The 16710-nt window shown below is 34.3% G+C and overlaps 1 protein-coding gene across 2 annotated transcripts; it reads left to right on the forward strand.

The window, feature by feature from the left end:
* Positions 1-3320: 3320 nt before the first annotated feature.
* LOC111450530 (WD repeat-containing protein 48-like) lies at positions 3321-16710 on the forward strand. Of its 2 annotated transcripts, XR_002711832.1 has the most exons (20): positions 3321-3485; positions 4341-4450; positions 6291-6446; positions 6726-6791; positions 6895-6984; positions 7157-7459; positions 7576-7673; positions 8858-8893; positions 9020-9140; positions 9245-9481; positions 10042-10137; positions 10244-10309; positions 10545-10583; positions 10689-10823; positions 11243-11604; positions 13045-13138; positions 14468-14641; positions 15405-15516; positions 15921-16064; positions 16521-16710. XR_002711832.1 is itself a non-coding variant. In XM_023090718.1 (19 exons), exons 2-18 carry the CDS (start codon positions 4352-4354, stop codon positions 15501-15503), a joined length of 2271 nt encoding a protein of 756 aa, XP_022946486.1. In that variant the 5' UTR covers positions 3321-3485; positions 4341-4351; the 3' UTR covers positions 15504-15516; positions 15921-16379. The 2 variants fall into 2 exon arrangements, 1 of the variants encoding a protein (XP_022946486.1); XM_023090718.1 differs by lacking the exon at positions 16521-16710 and having other exon boundaries at positions 15921-16379.

The following is a 16710-nucleotide window of genomic DNA, read 5'->3' on the forward strand; positions in this document are numbered from 1 at the left end:
TTTTTTTTTTTTTTTTTTTTTTTTTTTTTTTTTTTTTTTTTTTTTTTTTGCGTTCGTCGATTGTTTTCATGATATAGCTGAAATGTCGATTTACCCCTTGTATCGTTGTTCCTAAATTAGCCGATGTGAGACTTTTATCATCCAACGCCTCTCATCGAACAAAGTACGCCTCACCTTAATCGAGGCTTGACTCCTTCTTTTGGAGTCCTTTATTCGATATTTGAAGATTTACCAATCTATTGGTATGACTAAATTTAAGGCATGACTCTGATACCATGTTAGATGAACACGACTCTCCACAATGGTATGATATTGTCCAGTTTGAGCATAAGCTCTCGTGCCTTTGCTTTGGGCTTCCCCAAAAGGTCTCGTAACAATGACGAGAGAATTCCTTGATTATAAACCCATGATCATTCCCTAAATTAACTAATGTGGGACTTTCATCATCCAACAAGCTCGACATAATTTTTTTTTACTTCTTAATTTTTTTTTCTTTCGTGTGGTATGTCAAGAGAAAGAGTTGGTCCATAGATGAAACAAACAAATAATATTACCTTATCCAGTTGTGCGTTAAGCAATTGCTATTCCCTCTCGAATATCAGTGGTCGTTCATGTCAGAACGAAGCGATTGCAATAAATTTACTTCTTTTTTTTTTTTTATCAAAATTAGTATTTCGTGTACCGTCAGATCGAAAAGAATCAAGAAGATAAACTTCCCTCCCGAAGACCAATTTACCTTTTTTCATCAAAATTGGGTTAGTATTCCGTGTACCGTCGTCCAAAAGAATCGAGAAAAATTTGTCAATAATAATAAAATAAATAAATAAATAAAAAATAGATGAGTGAACGAAGTTCTTCATTAAGTCAAAATTTATTTTATATGGCAATGAAAAAAAAAAAAAAGATCTCATAATTTGAATGCCCAAAATACCCTCATCTTTGATTGTTTGGATTCCTCCAAAGTGGTCCTTTTGGTTGCCCTTTTGACTATATACCCAATAATATATTGCCCACACCCTAAATTCATAACCACGTCACATCACATTGCATGCTAACCCATTACCATTGTTTTTCAAATCATTAATGAAAAATAAATAAAAAGATTCTAAAAATAAATGTGCTCGGTTGAAAATTTATTTTAGACCGAACCCAATGGTTTGGGTCGTAAATTTTTTTAACCCAACAACAAAAATATTTAGATTTGGTTGGTCGAATTCCGTTCATTTATTTAATTTTTTTGATAAAAATAAAATAATACATAAAATATAATTATACGTAATTATATATTTAAAAAAACTAACAATAAATTTTCGAACATCACTAACTTATTAACTAACTCAACCCATAAATTTTTTATTTATTTGAACACAACCGAAACAGTTCGAAATTGAGTTGGGTTGATTGATTTATTTAGATTAGTGAATTTTTTTTAATATCTTGGACTATGGTCGTGTTTCTAGTATCCGTTCTTGGTAGAGAGCCCAAATGAGGGGAGACCTTTACATTCGGTTCGGAAGAACTTTCGGATGAGCGGTGAAATACGTACCGATCAAGAGGTACACCGACAGTAAAAGCACTTTCCAAAATGATTATTTTTAGGTTGATTTTGGGCATAAACTTTATATCTAAAAAAAGGTCCCTACCAAAAATGTAGTCTACATGTTATTGTAATTGTGTTAATAGTTATGGTAACATCATAAATATTATTAAAGAATTTTTTTTTAAATAAAATAAAAAATTGAAATAAAATTATAATTTTGAATTTAATAGGCTCTTTTTTAGTTGTCACCCACTTTCCTAATGGTTGTTTGAATTGGAATTAAAACTGTCCTTTCATTCATTCTCCATGGTTGACTTTACTTTTAAAAATATATGGATATACGTGTTTTAAAATTGTGAGACTGACGACGATACGTAAAGTGAAAGTGATATTTGTTAAACTTTTCTTCGCTACCGATTTGTTGCTCTTTTTCTTTCTCGTCAGATCGAGCTCTGAATCATCAGCTTTGGTGTCATCTTCATCTTTTGTAAAACGGTCGACTATGACTAGTTCATTGGGCTTTTCTCCGTCCAACTCCGTGGTTTCCTGTCGGTTCGAGTTCTTAATCACCAGGTTTGGTGGCGTCTTCATCTTTTGTAAGATGGTTGACTGTACCAACAAGGTCAACTATGACTAGTTCATTATATATTTATGGCTTTTCTCCTTCCAACACCGTGGTTTTCCATTGGTTCTAATTCTTAATCACCAGATTTGGTATCGTCTTCATCTTTTGTAAGTCGGTCGATTATGACTAGTTCATTATATTTATGGGCTTTGTTCGTCCTTCGCCGCCTTTTCGCGTCGGTTTGAGTTCCTAATCACTAGCTTTGATGGCGTCTTCATCTTTTGTAAGACGGTCGACTATACCGACAAAGTCGGTTATGACTAGTTCATTATATTTATTGCCTCCACTCTGTTCGTCATCGTCCTTTTCTATCCTTACACTCATTTTAACGAAGCTAAATTTATTCATCATCAAGATTTCAAAAGCCGCCATGGTTGCCACCACCATCAATACGCATCGACGCCTCTATTTTAGTTGACATTTATATTTTTACATTTGAATTTAAATTTGTATTAATATTCATTTTTAATCACTCATGTTAATCTTTAGTTAATATTAATTTAAAACATGTCATTAGCTAGTTAAGTATATTCTTATTTAAATTATTAAGTAATTTATGTATTTATTAATTTAAAAACATATTTACGTAGACAAATAAAAGTAAAAAAAATATATATATTCGAACAACCGATAACCCAATTTGAAAATAGAGTGTTGGGTTGGGTTACAAATCTACCGAACCCGAACCATTTTAAACACAAAATAAAAAAAAAAACTAAAAATGAACAAATTATTAAAACTATTAAATATTATTTAATTTAGAAAATAATACAATATTTTAAAACATTTAGTTTATATATTTTGTTATTTCTTCCGACCAATGTTTTAAACAATTAAATTTAAATTTGGAAATTAAAAATTAACAAAAAAAAAAAAAATCCTAATTATTTAGGAAAGCTTTAAATGCTATGAATATTATCTAAAAATTAATACAGAGATTATTATAAATGTTTCTGAAATGTAGGGGTGAATTAGTAATTTCGCTGGGTTCACATTGGATGCCGTTGATTTGTGCTGGCCAGCCCCATGCGAACAGTCTAGGGCTAGGATCGCGAGTACTGAAACTCTCAATTATGGAGCGCGTTGATTTTGCACAGTTTTATCTGTGTTTTGTGTAACAATTTTACCCTCGATCAATCCCGAAAACCGAGTCAAAGAAATGGCCACAATAAAATCGAAACAGAGAGAGCCCAGTTCATAGTCATCTCTCTCTCTCTCAACGGGATTTTCTCTTTCTAAAACTATTTTGCAACTTCCGAAGTGGAACAAGAAGGACGAAACCCAGAATCGTTGAATACAGCTTCTAATTCAATTCTGAAGGTTACACTTTCATTTCATCTGCCGTAGTTTTCGTGCTTTTTAGTCTGATTCTGTTCTTTTTTCTTGGTGGTTGTTCGTCGATACGATACGTACATTTGTTTTTGGTCTGATTTTTGTTTTCTGAATTTCGGGCTGTGGAGTTCGTCTGACTTTAGCTGGTCGTTGGCCTCAAATTTCACTTCTATGATCTGATTGGTGTGTTTTGCGAAGATCAATTTTGTGGGATTTTTGTGCTTTTTTTCTTTTCTATTTTAGTATTTTTCCCCTTTGTCTTTTTGGGTGTTTGAGAGCTCTAATGGGGTTGGGTTAGTCTTTGATGATTTACTGTGTAACTTTGGGCATGGTATTGAAAATTTAATTAGTTCTTGGTTAGTTCTTCGGGCTGTTTATTGGAAATCTATTAGAGATGCCCGCTGCCGTTTAATCTTTGGCAACGGAAATCAATTCGGCTTTTCATTTATGATTCCTCATTTCAAGTTTGTGTTGAAGCTCAAATAAGTTCAGATTAAGTTTTCCCTTTTGAGACAACTCCTGCTACGTTTCTTCGTCAATCCATGATTAGTTTTCTGAAAGTGATTGGGTTTTTTCATTTTAATGCGTGTAATGATTTTGTTATGATAAGTATAGTGGTTGGCGAAGTATATGGTTGCATATTGGAGGCGTAGTCTTTTCTTGAATGCCTTTGTATTCTTTCATGTTTACTCAATAGAAGTGTGGTTATCCATTAAAAGAAAGAAAGAAAGAAAGAAAGAACTGAAGAAATGTTAACCTATTGCACATTTTAAGTTTTGGTTTGCTGCATGTTTGGATTGCCAAGGTACCTTGTCAGTTAACTTTTAGTTTATGCTTTTCCAGTGAGCTCTGCAATGCACCGAGTGGGTAGTGCGGGGAATACATCCAATTCTTCTCGCCCCCGCAAGGAGAAGAGGTTGACATATGTTTTGGGCGATGCCAATGATAGTAAGGTATTGTTTTCCCTTTTTTTTGTTTTTGGTCATTGTAACTTTAGTGTATTGAAATTGTATTTCCTTTTTGTTACACTGATTGATTTCACGCTTTTATCATCCTCATGAAAAGGTTCTCTGTTTGAAAATTGGATTCAATGTACTTTAACTGGACATTAATTTGTGAAGCTCTCGTATATATTTATTGACATGTTATGCTTTTGTATACATATACAGTACCAAAATTTGAAGAAGATATACATGAAATTTGTTTTTATGTGGAGCATCAACCCTTGGTCTATGTTATTTTCTCATGCTACATGATAAACATAGCTCTTCCACTTGACATGAGTTCATGAATTAGCTGGAATTTCTCATGTAATCCTTCATGTATATTTAAAAACCCAGGGAAATGCAATCTTTTTGTTCGATGCTTCAATTATTTCACATGAAGGCTTCCAGTTTTGTGTTACGTTTCGTATTCAAGTATACTATTACATATGGGCTAGTAGTTTGCATTTGTTTATTTACTTTTAATCTGGGAAGGAGTTGATGAGAGAGCTACCATGCCATGTATCTGATTATGTTGGTTCAGAGATCTCTATTCTTATTCTTTTCCCATATAACATACAATAAAATATTTGGTAATGAAGTTGAGCTACAAAGTATTTTTTAAAGCTCAAAGTGCAATAGCTTTCTGGAGCTGAACCGTGAGATGAAACAAAAAGTGCAGTTTATTTATTTTTGTGAAGCGCACTGTCTAGCACGGTTGAAATATGAAAAAGTGTTTTTGTGTTTAGGGTCAGTAAATTGTATTTATTAACTACTAAAGGAAAAAAAAAAAAAAAAAAACCTAACAGCAAGGGTTTTTGCGTTTATGGTTAGTAATTTTCTTTTTAATTAATAAAGAATCAAAAACCCTAAATGGGGGGTGTTTTGCATTTCCATTTAGTTAAAATTATTAGTTATTATTATTTTTTAAAATTAATGGAGCTGGGATTTTCACCTTAGGGCTTCACTGGAAGGTGCGCCAATGCATATGCATCAAGGTGCTTTATAAAGCACTGGAGCTATAAGATAGATATTCTTGTAGGGAAAACCTTAGATAACTTTTCATGGTCAATAATGTACAAATTTCCTCTGGATATGCTATTTGCTTTAGTTTAGAGTCTCTACAAATCTAATTGAAATGGAAGACCGAGAGGGAAGATCTATGTCACACGGGGTCTTCAACAAGGGGATCCACTATCCCCTTTTTTTCATAATGTAATGGATTGCCTCAGTCGACTACTGACAAAAGCATAATACGAAGGGCAGATAAAAAGTTTTCAGATTGGCAACGAAGGCTTAAGCATCAACCACCTTCAGTTCGCGGATGACACAATCTTCTTCTCTGATTTGACGTGATCAAGACAGTAAAAACTTTTGAAGGATTTTCTGGCCAATCAATCTCCAAAAAAATAGAGATTATGGGCATCAATATTAGCACTGAGATTATTGAAGAATTGGATAACATATATGATTGTAAAAAGGGTGAATGACCGAATATGTACCTAGGATTACCTTTAAAAGAAAACCACAAATCTTTTTTCTTCAGGAAGACTATTATTGGAAAACGAGACAAATTTCAATCGTCATTGTAAATTGGGAAATACCTGATATTTTTACTTCCTATAGTTATACCTCCCTCATTATAAATTGGGGAGGTCTTTTGTAAGCATTATGAATATTACATCTCTTTCATAAATTTGAATTATCAATGAAATTATCTCTTACAAAAAAAAAAGAAAAAAAAAAAGAAAAGAAAGAAAAGCATTGTGCACTTGAAACTTACAGTTTTTTCACCTTTCAATGTATGTAGCATTCTGCTGGTATAAATTGCTTGGCTGTGCCGAAGTCTTCTATTGATGGCTGTGATTACCTTTATACTGGGAGCCGTGATGGTACGCTGAAAAGATGGTCACTGTCTGAAGATGTAGCCTCCTGCTCTGCTACCTTTGAGTCTCATGTGGACTGGGTACTTCTTTTTTTACCTTTTCCTTTCTCCCATAGAATTTTCTGTTCTTAATAATCGTCATATTATGGATTCATAGTGTTTTCATGTCTCTTTTGGTTTCTATGTAGCATCTTAGATTTTTATTTTGGAAAGGACTAGGTATTATTTCACGTCGAGGAAGAACTTTTTGTGATACAGTAAAAATATTAATACAAGCTAAAAAGTGAATAATGAAAGAACATAAGAGAAGGCATTGCATCTAAAAGATTAACTTATCAACATCACTTTTCTACTTTTCAGGTTAATGATGCGGTCATTGTAGGCAACAATAGGCTTGTTTCATGTTCTTCAGATGGCACTGTGAAGGTTTCTTGCTTTTGATATTCTTCATTTTCTTTTCCATCACATTTCTGTCATGTTGTTAATAGTCTGATTGAATTATTTTGATCTGTTCTTTGACCTATGCTAGACATGGAATTGCTTATCCGATGGAGGTTGCACTAAGACTCTGCGTCAGCATTCTGACTATGTGACTTGTCTTGCTGCAGCAGAAAAAAATGTAATTTCTTTGCCAATCTTTGTGTAAACCTTGTGGTGTATGCCCTGATGAAAAGATTGCTGAATGTGAAAGCATGTAGTGAGTCTGTTGGATTTTGTTATGTTGTTTGGAATTAGTATTTCATTTTATATGGGTTGTCTTCTGATCCTATCGTAGTATCATGCATAAATAGAGCAATGTTGTTGCATCTGGTGGTCTTGGTGGGGAGGTTTTCATATGGGATTTGGAGGCTGCATACGCTCCAAATTCAAAGTCAGATGCAACAGATGAGGAGTGTTCAAATGGAACCATTGCTTCTGGAAATCCACTTCCAGTTACAAGTTTACGCACTATCAGCTCTAGTAACAACATTTCTACACACCCAAACCAGTCTCACGGCTATGTTCCAATTGCTGCAAAAGGCCATAAGGAATCAGTTTATGCATTAGCAATGAATGACAGTGGGACACTTCTTGTCTCTGGTGGAACTGAAAAGGTATATTCCAACTCCTACAAACCGTTGTTTGGTTGACATATATAATTATCCCAACCTGCAAAATGGTATCTACTGTCAGTTAGTTGAAATTAGTTGTTCCTTCTCACTTCCTCCAGGTTGTTCGTGTTTGGGATCCAAGAACTGGTTCAAAGACCATGAAGTTAAGAGGACATACCGATAATATTAGGGCTCTCCTGTTGGACTCGACTGGCAGGTTGGTTAGATGGAGTCTTTCTTATCTGTTTGGACAATTTTTTTCTTCTGGTGTTTTACTAAAACCTAGTTATTATGACCGTAAAACCTTAGTTACCATCAATCCTAGTTAGTTTGAGTAGTGTGGAATCTACTTTTAAGCATATGGAAACTATTATTGATGATACTGATGTAGAAGATTCTTTTGGTCATCATTTGGCATCCTCATTCTCTTTCTTCATCAAGGCCTAGCAATTCTCTCATTGAACATACGGTCTCAAGATGCGTGAAATTCCTTCGATTCCTAAAATATTCTTTGTTGAAGTTTGATTGCATTGCATCTGTGGTTTGGGTTCAATGGTTCTTGCTTGATGTTTTGGGGCTTAGTTTTCTGCTTTTCTCCATGGTGGCTGTTCTTTTTGGTTTGGGCTTAGATCTATTTTTTTGTTCAAGGCTTTTGGTTCTCTAGTGTTGTCTTTAATTTAGTTTTTCAGAGTGCGGTCTTTTGTGCTGAGTTTGGTCCTTCAAGCACTCTCTTTACTAGTTTCTTTTTGTTTGGTTCGTTTGGTGTTTATTGTTGTGGAAGTTTTCTTCTGCATTATGTTCTTTTTGGTTTTTTGTAATGGTTCTTTTTGTGTTCTTTTTTCACTGCCTATTTTTGAGCATTAGTTCTCTTTATTTATTCAATGAAAATTTGTCTCTTAAAAAAAAAAAAAAAACCTTGAAAGTGGTTCAATAAATTTCTCGAATGTGTGTCAAGTCATCATACTATTCATATCTCTATTGGAAAGTGAAATTTCGAACTGTGGATCATCTCATTGTTCTACATTTTGGGGTTTTAGGGAGTTGAGTTTATGTTATTTTTTGTAATTCATTTTTTTAATGTTTTCCAGTATAAAAATCAGTGAATACGCGTTTGGCAATGTTTATTTCCTTTGTTTCATGGACGACATATCTTTGTATTGACAATGAACATTGTTTTTCTTTCTAAAGTCACAGGTTTCTATTGAATAGTGGTTTTAAATGCATAGGAATCTAAATTTAGTCACCTGATGACTTCTGAAAAAAAGTTCTATTAAGCAAACTGCTAGAAAGCTCCCCTCTCTCTCCTCTCAGAGCTATCTTTTGCACTTATATCACCCTCGTTGCTTTGTCCATAGTATTATTTATAGGAATTATAATAAGATTCTATTTTCATGGCTGCAGGTTCTGCCTATCAGGATCTTCTGATTCCATGATCAGGTAGACGAGTCTTGCCACTTTACTTACTGTAATGTTTATGTAACTTGCACCAATGTTATGCTTTCCTTCTCTAATTAAATTATTTCAAGCTTCATAATATGAAGGTCGGTAATTCTCTCCTTGCAGACTGTGGGATCTTGGTCAACAACGTTGTGTGCATTCCTATGCAGTACATACTGATTCTGTTTGGGCACTAGCAAGTACACCATCATTTAGTTATGTTTATAGTGGTGGTAGAGACCTCTCTGTAAGTCTTATTTTGTTGTTAAAAAATTATTTATATAATTTTCAATTTTGATTTGATTTTTATGTTCAGTTTTATCTTTAATAACCATTTCTGTTTATGTTCAGCTGTATATAACAGACTTGTCGACGAGAGAGAGTCTTTTGCTTTGCACAGGGGAATATCCCATTCAACAACTGGCAATACATGATGAGAATATATGGGTTGCGACCACAGATTCTTCTGTCCGTAGATGGCCTGCTGAAGGACGTAACCCTCAGAAGGTTTTTGAAAGGGGTGGTTCATTCTTAGCTGGAAATCTGTCATTTTCTAGGGCAAGGGCTTCCTTGGAAGGATCTACTCCAGTGAGTACTTCATTTAGTTGTTTATCCCGGTTTTATTTGTTAAAAGTTTTGCTATCTCATTTTTCCTCTTGACTAAGTTGCATATGTACTCATTTCTCCTTTGGTCTTTGGATATTATTTTCTTAGACACAACCTGTCTTTTATGTTGTCCGTTGGGCAGCACTTTTGTACTTTTTCTGGTTTTCTTGCCTATTTTCTCTTTGTATCAATGAATTTTTCTTGTTTGTTGTTAAGAAAAGGTTGCATATGTACTGATCTTCCACCACCTTTCCACTAAATTTTAAATTTTGTTGTTTTTGTGTGCAAGCTTGCATTTAATATTTATAAAATTCAGTGTAAAGAGGTTTCATCAGTGTTCAAGTTTTTTATTGGATTTTGGAAACTTCACTTTTCTACTTGTTTATTGCTTTAAAATTTTTACGTCTTCCACCACTTTTGCACTAACCTACATTGTGAATGTGTACGTGTGTTGTGGGGGGTGATCAAGACTAGAGTTTTTTTGCTGATTCCTGGATTTGGGAAAATATGAGCTAAATGATTTTCTGAAATTTTTTTTATAGGTTCCTGTATATAAAGAACCAACCTTCACCATTTCTGGAGCTCCGGCAATTGTGCAGCACGAAATTTTAAATAATAGGAGGCATATCCTGACAAAGGTAGTTCTATTACTTAAATGGCGAACCCTCTACTAGCATATACCTTTTTTCTCGTCTATTTATATGACGCATGGTACCTCAAAAGTATGAGAATTTTCCATCACAGGATGCTGCAGGTTCTGTGAAGCTATGGGAGGTTACCAGGGGCATCGTAATTGAGGATTATGGAAAGGTTGCCTTAGCCATTCTTATTCATCATAATTGTATTTGCTAAAATTGATTAAATTGCTGATAATACAAACCAATGCTTAAAGGGTCAATGGTCATTGAAAAGGGGGAAAAAAAAAGCTTGATTGGCGCATGGAGGATATTAAATTCTTCCGTGAAACAAATTGACATTGATGTGCTTGGTAAAATGTTCATTTTGATAACATATTTTTTTTTTGGTTTTAATGTAAACATTTTAGGTCTCATATGAAGAGAAAAAGGAAGAGTTATTCGAGATGGTAAGATATCTTTTCTACATTACTTATGTCACAGTCTTTACCATTTTTGTTAGATAGACATTTTTGTTAGATAGACAGTCATACTTTGAATTGACTCGACTCCAGGTGAGCATTCCTGCATGGTTTACTGTGGATACGAGACTTGGGAGTTTGTCAGTTCATCTGGACACTCCACAGTGCTTTTCTGCAGAGATGTATTCGGCAGACCTTAATATTACGGGAAAACCAGAGGATGATAAGGTGGCCTTGGAACCCTCTATTTGATATTTATATAGCAATGATAGTCATAGAATGATATTGTTTCTTGTTTTTGGAATAATAACTGAGGTTTTTGGGAGAAAAAAAAATTTCTTATTCTCTTAAAAAAAAAAGTTTACAAGAAGATTTATTACACAATAAATATAAAAAAGGAAACTAGAAAATAAGTGAAATCTCAACTAAATAAAGATAACATATTTCACTAACATGTGATAAATCTACAAATTATAATAATAATAAAAAAAAGAGCAAACCAAGGGCTGGACTATGAATGGTGACTTAAAGTTGAATCATGATTGATGGAAGGACTAGTCAATTGATACTTGGACATTTTGCATCTTCCCCTAGTTTATTATTCAATTATCGGTGAGTACTGAATTTTTTTATTTTTTTATTTTCAGGTTAATCTAGCACGAGAGACCCTTAAAGGACTTATGGCTCATTGGTTAGCCAAAAGAAAACAAAGATTTGGATCACAAGCTTCAGCTAATGGAGAAGTTCTTTCTGGGAAGGATATTAGTGCAAGAAGTCTTTCCCATTCAAGGCTTGAAGCAGATGGCAATGCTGAAAATGACTCCATGGTCTATCCTCCATTTGAATTTTCAACAGTTTCTCCTCCTTCAATCATTACTGAGGGTTCACAAGGTGGTCCTTGGAGAAGGAAGATTACAGATTTGGATGGAACAGAAGATGAGAAAGACTTTCCATGGTGGTGTTTGGATTGCGTGTTGAATAACCGTCTACCTCCAAGAGAAAATACCAAGTAAACTTCTAAATTCAATGCTCCCCTTCCTGATTATTGACTTGAAAATTCAGAGTTTTCTCGTGTTTTTTAAACAGATTATAATGCATGATTTGATAAGTATAAAACAGATAGTGCATTCTTAAAAAATTTATGCAGGGTAGTCAAATAATATTATTATTGTTATTATTTTGATAAGAAATAAAGATCTTCTCTTATCAAAGAAGTCAAAAGAAACAGCCTAAAGGCCCTAGAGATGAGGAATCTCTAAGACTAAGAGAGAGAAGTACTCAAAAAAGGCTTCTAAAGTAGGTTGATTAGAACAATGAGAATATTCTTACAAAAAAGGAAATATTACAAAAAACTTTATGGTTGGCACTCCAGGTGGATGGCGTCTGCCGTCCACGAACGCACAATAAGGATCTATGATAGAGAACTTATCTAGAGAAGATTCTCGAGTTTCTCTCTTTCCAAATCTTCCCGACGGTGTGGTCTAACCTTTAGTAGCCCCATGGATCCTGTCTTTTTCTTTGAGCCACCACCCAGATAGCAGTTTGGCTAAACCTTTTTTCACTGTTCTTGGAGGACACCAAACCCAATAAAATTATAGAAGATTCCTAGTCAATTATTATCATTTGAAACCAAGGGTTACCGCTACTTCCATTTTGTATCCTTAGGAAGATATGCTCCAAGTTTTCTTCTCCCCTGAAAACACAAGCTGCATACTGAAGGAGAAGGGTTACCATCTCCATGCTTCCTTCGCTATCTTTTATGAGGATTCAGACTTCATGAGCATTACCTTCTTTGGGACATTAAACTTTCATATCAAATTGATTATTGTGGTTTTGAACTAGTAGCTTGTTTCTATCCTTTATAAAGGTGGATCTTGTTGAGAAAGCCCCTATACCTAAAGGGACCATAGTCTTCTGTCCGCTCCATCGCTCAGCCTTAAGTAGTATCAATCATTGCTCTCAACCCAAGCAAGGTTTCCTCTATCCATATTCCACCTTCTACAGTCAAGTTTCCAATTGTTGCTATCCACATTCCAACACTACCTCCATGTCATCTTTTCTCTAAGATATAAAGAATAGGTCGGGGAATGGTTCCTCCAAAGAAGAGGAACCCACCCATTTCTATCTCCTAAATTTAATCCTGACTAACATTTTCCTTGAATTTTTATGAATTTGAAGAAGAATGCATTGTTTCTGGCTATATTGAACCAAGGTCTTCCTTCAGTGTTATACCTTTTGGTGGAAGGGGGTGTTGACCCTAATGGCTCACACCCTTACGTGGTTATTATGATAAAAAAATGTTAGTATTTCCAGCATGGCATATGCAGTGTCAAGCTTATTAATAAGGTTAGAGGGGTTAAGATGTAAAGAAATATTTAGTGTTTGTTAGTTGATATAAATCCATACGTTGTTTCCTTGCACACGTGTTAACTCAAAATACTCCATGCAGGTGTAGCTTTTATCTACATCCTTGTGAAGGTTCATCCATTCAGATCCTAACACAAGGAAAACTAAGCGCTCCTCGTATTTTGAGAGTGCACAAGGTCAGTTTTCTATTTTGTTACTTTTAGGCTTCATTGTGGCTTTGGACGAGTATTTGCTATTTAGAATAACATGCTCTATGTTTCCTTTCATAATTATCATATAAGCAAATTATACTTGCCTAAAAGTCCAAGAGCACTGCCCTTATGAAAACTACGCACATTCTAATAGTTTTTCACCTTCTTAGTTTGCAAGAAAATAAACTGTTTCAATATTTAACCTCCTTTATACTTAAAATCTGAATTACGTCCTTTATACTTAAAATCTGAATTACGTTAAGGTAGGTCAACAAGATAATCTAGTTTTATATTCTTTCAAGTCGTTTCCTCTTTCCTCTTTGTCAACCAATCCCCAAAGGTAAAGGACTTCAATAAAATAAAATAACATCATTTCATCGATTATAAGAAAATTTGAGAACAAAGCTAGAAAGAAAAAAACCTCCATCTCGATAGAAAATTCCATTAGGGATTGTTCATTGATGGTACATAACGAGATTGTTGATTGGTGGCACAAAACGAGGTTTTAAGTTACATAGTTATAAAGATAATTTTTGAGGTTGAACCCCAGGTAGACGATCTCAAGATATCTTTGGATAGCATCTCACTTTTTCTAGGGAGGTAAAGAGTTTATTGGACATGACCTTACCATACGACCCCTTCAACTAAGGAAAAACTTCATCATGGCGTTCTTTTGGAATCTGAAAGAGTATTCACCAAAAAAATACATAGTTATACAAAACTCTTCGACAATGTTGTTTACCGGTCTATATCATGGTGTAAATTGTCTAATATTTTTGCATCCTATTGTCATACCTTCCTCATTGTAAATTGGGAAGGTTTTTGGTAAACACTATGGATACGTCCCTTTTGTAAACTTCAAATATCAATGAAATTGTCTCTTATAAATAAATAAATAACCGGTACAAATTTTATATGATATATGGTACCAAAAGATCCGTAGGTTAGATAGAGTTTTTGTTGGGACATTGAGATGGATAATTCATGGGAAGAAGGTAAATTTTGTGTCCAACCCAACCCTCTTACTATGTTGTGCTGGGTGATTTACAAGAAGTGGCAACTTCTTTTTGTAGAATTTATCACTTAAAAATCAGGACCTAGTCTTTTTGCGTAAATCTATTACAGGATTACCAACACAGAGTTGCATCCATCACCTGGGAATCTACTGAGTAATTTCTGGTTTTCTGGTGGACTTGACTACTTTTTGCTTAAATTTAATTTTTTTCTGGTGAAGAATTTGAATATGATAATCCTGTTATGATTTCAGTTTGATTGAATGTGGTTTTAATATAACCCATTTTCCTTTTAATGTAGGTTGTAAATTATGTCATAGAGAAGATGGTTCTTGACAAGCCATTGGATAATGTAAATCCGGACGTTCCTTTTGGTCCTGGACTCTCTTCGACAGTTGGTGATGGATCATTTCGGTCTGGTTTAAAGCCTTGGCAAAAGCTTAAACCCTCTATAGAAATCTTATGCAATAATCAGGTAAATGAAAGTACATCGTCTTATCCATGTCGAAGAATAACAATGTAGAATTTTTGTTAAAGGCAATTATGCACTTAAAAGAGTTGTAGTACTAGATATCTCTATACTGTTCAAATGTAAATCAAAATTAATTTTTTAAAAAATTAAAAAAATCCAATTTAATTACTTTTATATTTGTTTCGTTTTCCATTTTTTGACCTTTACACTGTTAAAGTACTCTGGAAACTAGATTTGGATCTAGATGGCGCTGAGTTTCTTTCATAATCATCCTCATTTTTTTTTTCTCCATATTCCTCATTTGTTTTAATCAAAAGAAAACTGGGGAGTGATTAAATTTGGGTCTCTTGTGAAAACTGGATAAAATTTTGCTTCTAGCCTAATCAGTTTTACCTTTGATTCTCACCTTTCTGAATGACCGTAGTGCTGAAGTTCATCTGTTCTGTTTCATTTATCTGAGTAACTTTGTATCTATTGTCTATTATCTACTGCTCAAAGATGACAAAGGAATGCATTAGATTCTTTATGTTTTTTGAGATCTTACAAAGTGGAAAAGCTGAGATTGTATGGGGGGGTTTGAGCTTTTTTTGCTCAGTTTGTAACGCTCAACTACTGATCATGGACAAAAACATACAGCCAATAATTATAGGCTTCTGGTTTGTTTCAATCTTCCAGAGTTCAGGCATTAAATTCCATACACACGCCTTCTGGTATTTATTGGTGTTGTATTTAGCAGCTCATTCACTTTTTTTGGGTTAAATTTCAGGTTTTGTCTCCTGATATGAGCTTAGCCACAGTTAGGAATTACATCTGGAAGAAGCCAGAGGATTTGGTTCTCAATTACAGAGTGGTTCAAAGCAGTTGAATGCATGCAATAGGTGTGTATTGCCCTTCTATAGTGTATGATGTTCCTCTTCTTCATGAAAATTCTGAATAACGCTTTTATGGCCCATCAAATTATTGTTTTATTTACATATTTGAACATGTGAATGTACGGTTTGGAAGAAATGGATTTGTTGATGGGTAGGTTGGATTTTAATGATGGATGAGTTTATTTCATGTATCTAGCCTTTCAAGCTGTGCATTTATTTAACGATTTTAACAATAGTGTTTCAAAAGTGATTTAATTGAGATTAATGCATTATGAGACGGGTTAGAAGAATACCAAAATACGCACATTATCGAACGGGTTCTTGCAAGAGAAAAAGGAAAATCTGGAATGCATCACTGTGGCCAACCCCTCATTGAGTTTCATTTCTTTGTCCTGTTAACATTTATGTAGGTGATTCTTTTGCTGATGAAACTGGGAATGTTGCTTCATCTTGGGGTGCTTGATATGAATGAAAATCTGAACTTCATCAACCCGTTTCTCAGCTCCGCATTGCTTCTCGAACCTACGGAGAATTTTCTGGTCATCATTTCGAAGGTAAACCCGCAGGCGCTATAGACTTTTCGATCTTCATATTTAGCCTGCAAGGTGTAGCTTTTACAAAATACTGCAATAGGGAAGAGGGTTGGGTATCTTTTTTGACTTTTTGGAGGAGAAATCATGAGGATGGGAAAATTTGGTGGGAGGGACACTTTAAGGTTTTAGAGTAATGAATGTGGAAAAAGCTGTGTAGATTTGAATGGTGGCTTACTACTACATACTTCTTTAGTCTTAGAAAACCAAGTTGTGAAGCTTATTTTTGTTTTTATTTATTTATTCATAAATAAAAAAGGAGGTCCCTCTTTGTGCTCTGCTGCTGTTTTCTTCTGCATACCCTAAACATATGGAATTCTGTAACTTGACTGCCAATGTTCTTGTAGTGTTCTTGTTTGGCTACATGATTTCTTGTGATTCTATCTATTTTGTATTATCAATTTTGATTTCTTTATACAGATTGATAGATTGATGGTTCAACAAATGGATGATCGAATCAGAAGTTCGAATCTCTATCTATCTCTGTTGAGTATGTCGAATAACTCGATATTTATCATAGCTATCTACGGTAGTTTTTGTTTTGGTTCAACATAATATTTGGGTATTTGGAGGTGAAATATTCAAACTTTGATTTCTTGGTCGATGTGTC

Source organism: Cucurbita moschata, unplaced genomic scaffold (assembly GCF_002738365.1).
Source record: "Cucurbita moschata cultivar Rifu unplaced genomic scaffold, Cmos_1.0 Cmo_Scf00012, whole genome shotgun sequence".
In the NCBI taxonomy this organism is placed as follows: Eukaryota; Viridiplantae; Streptophyta; class Magnoliopsida; order Cucurbitales; family Cucurbitaceae; genus Cucurbita; species Cucurbita moschata.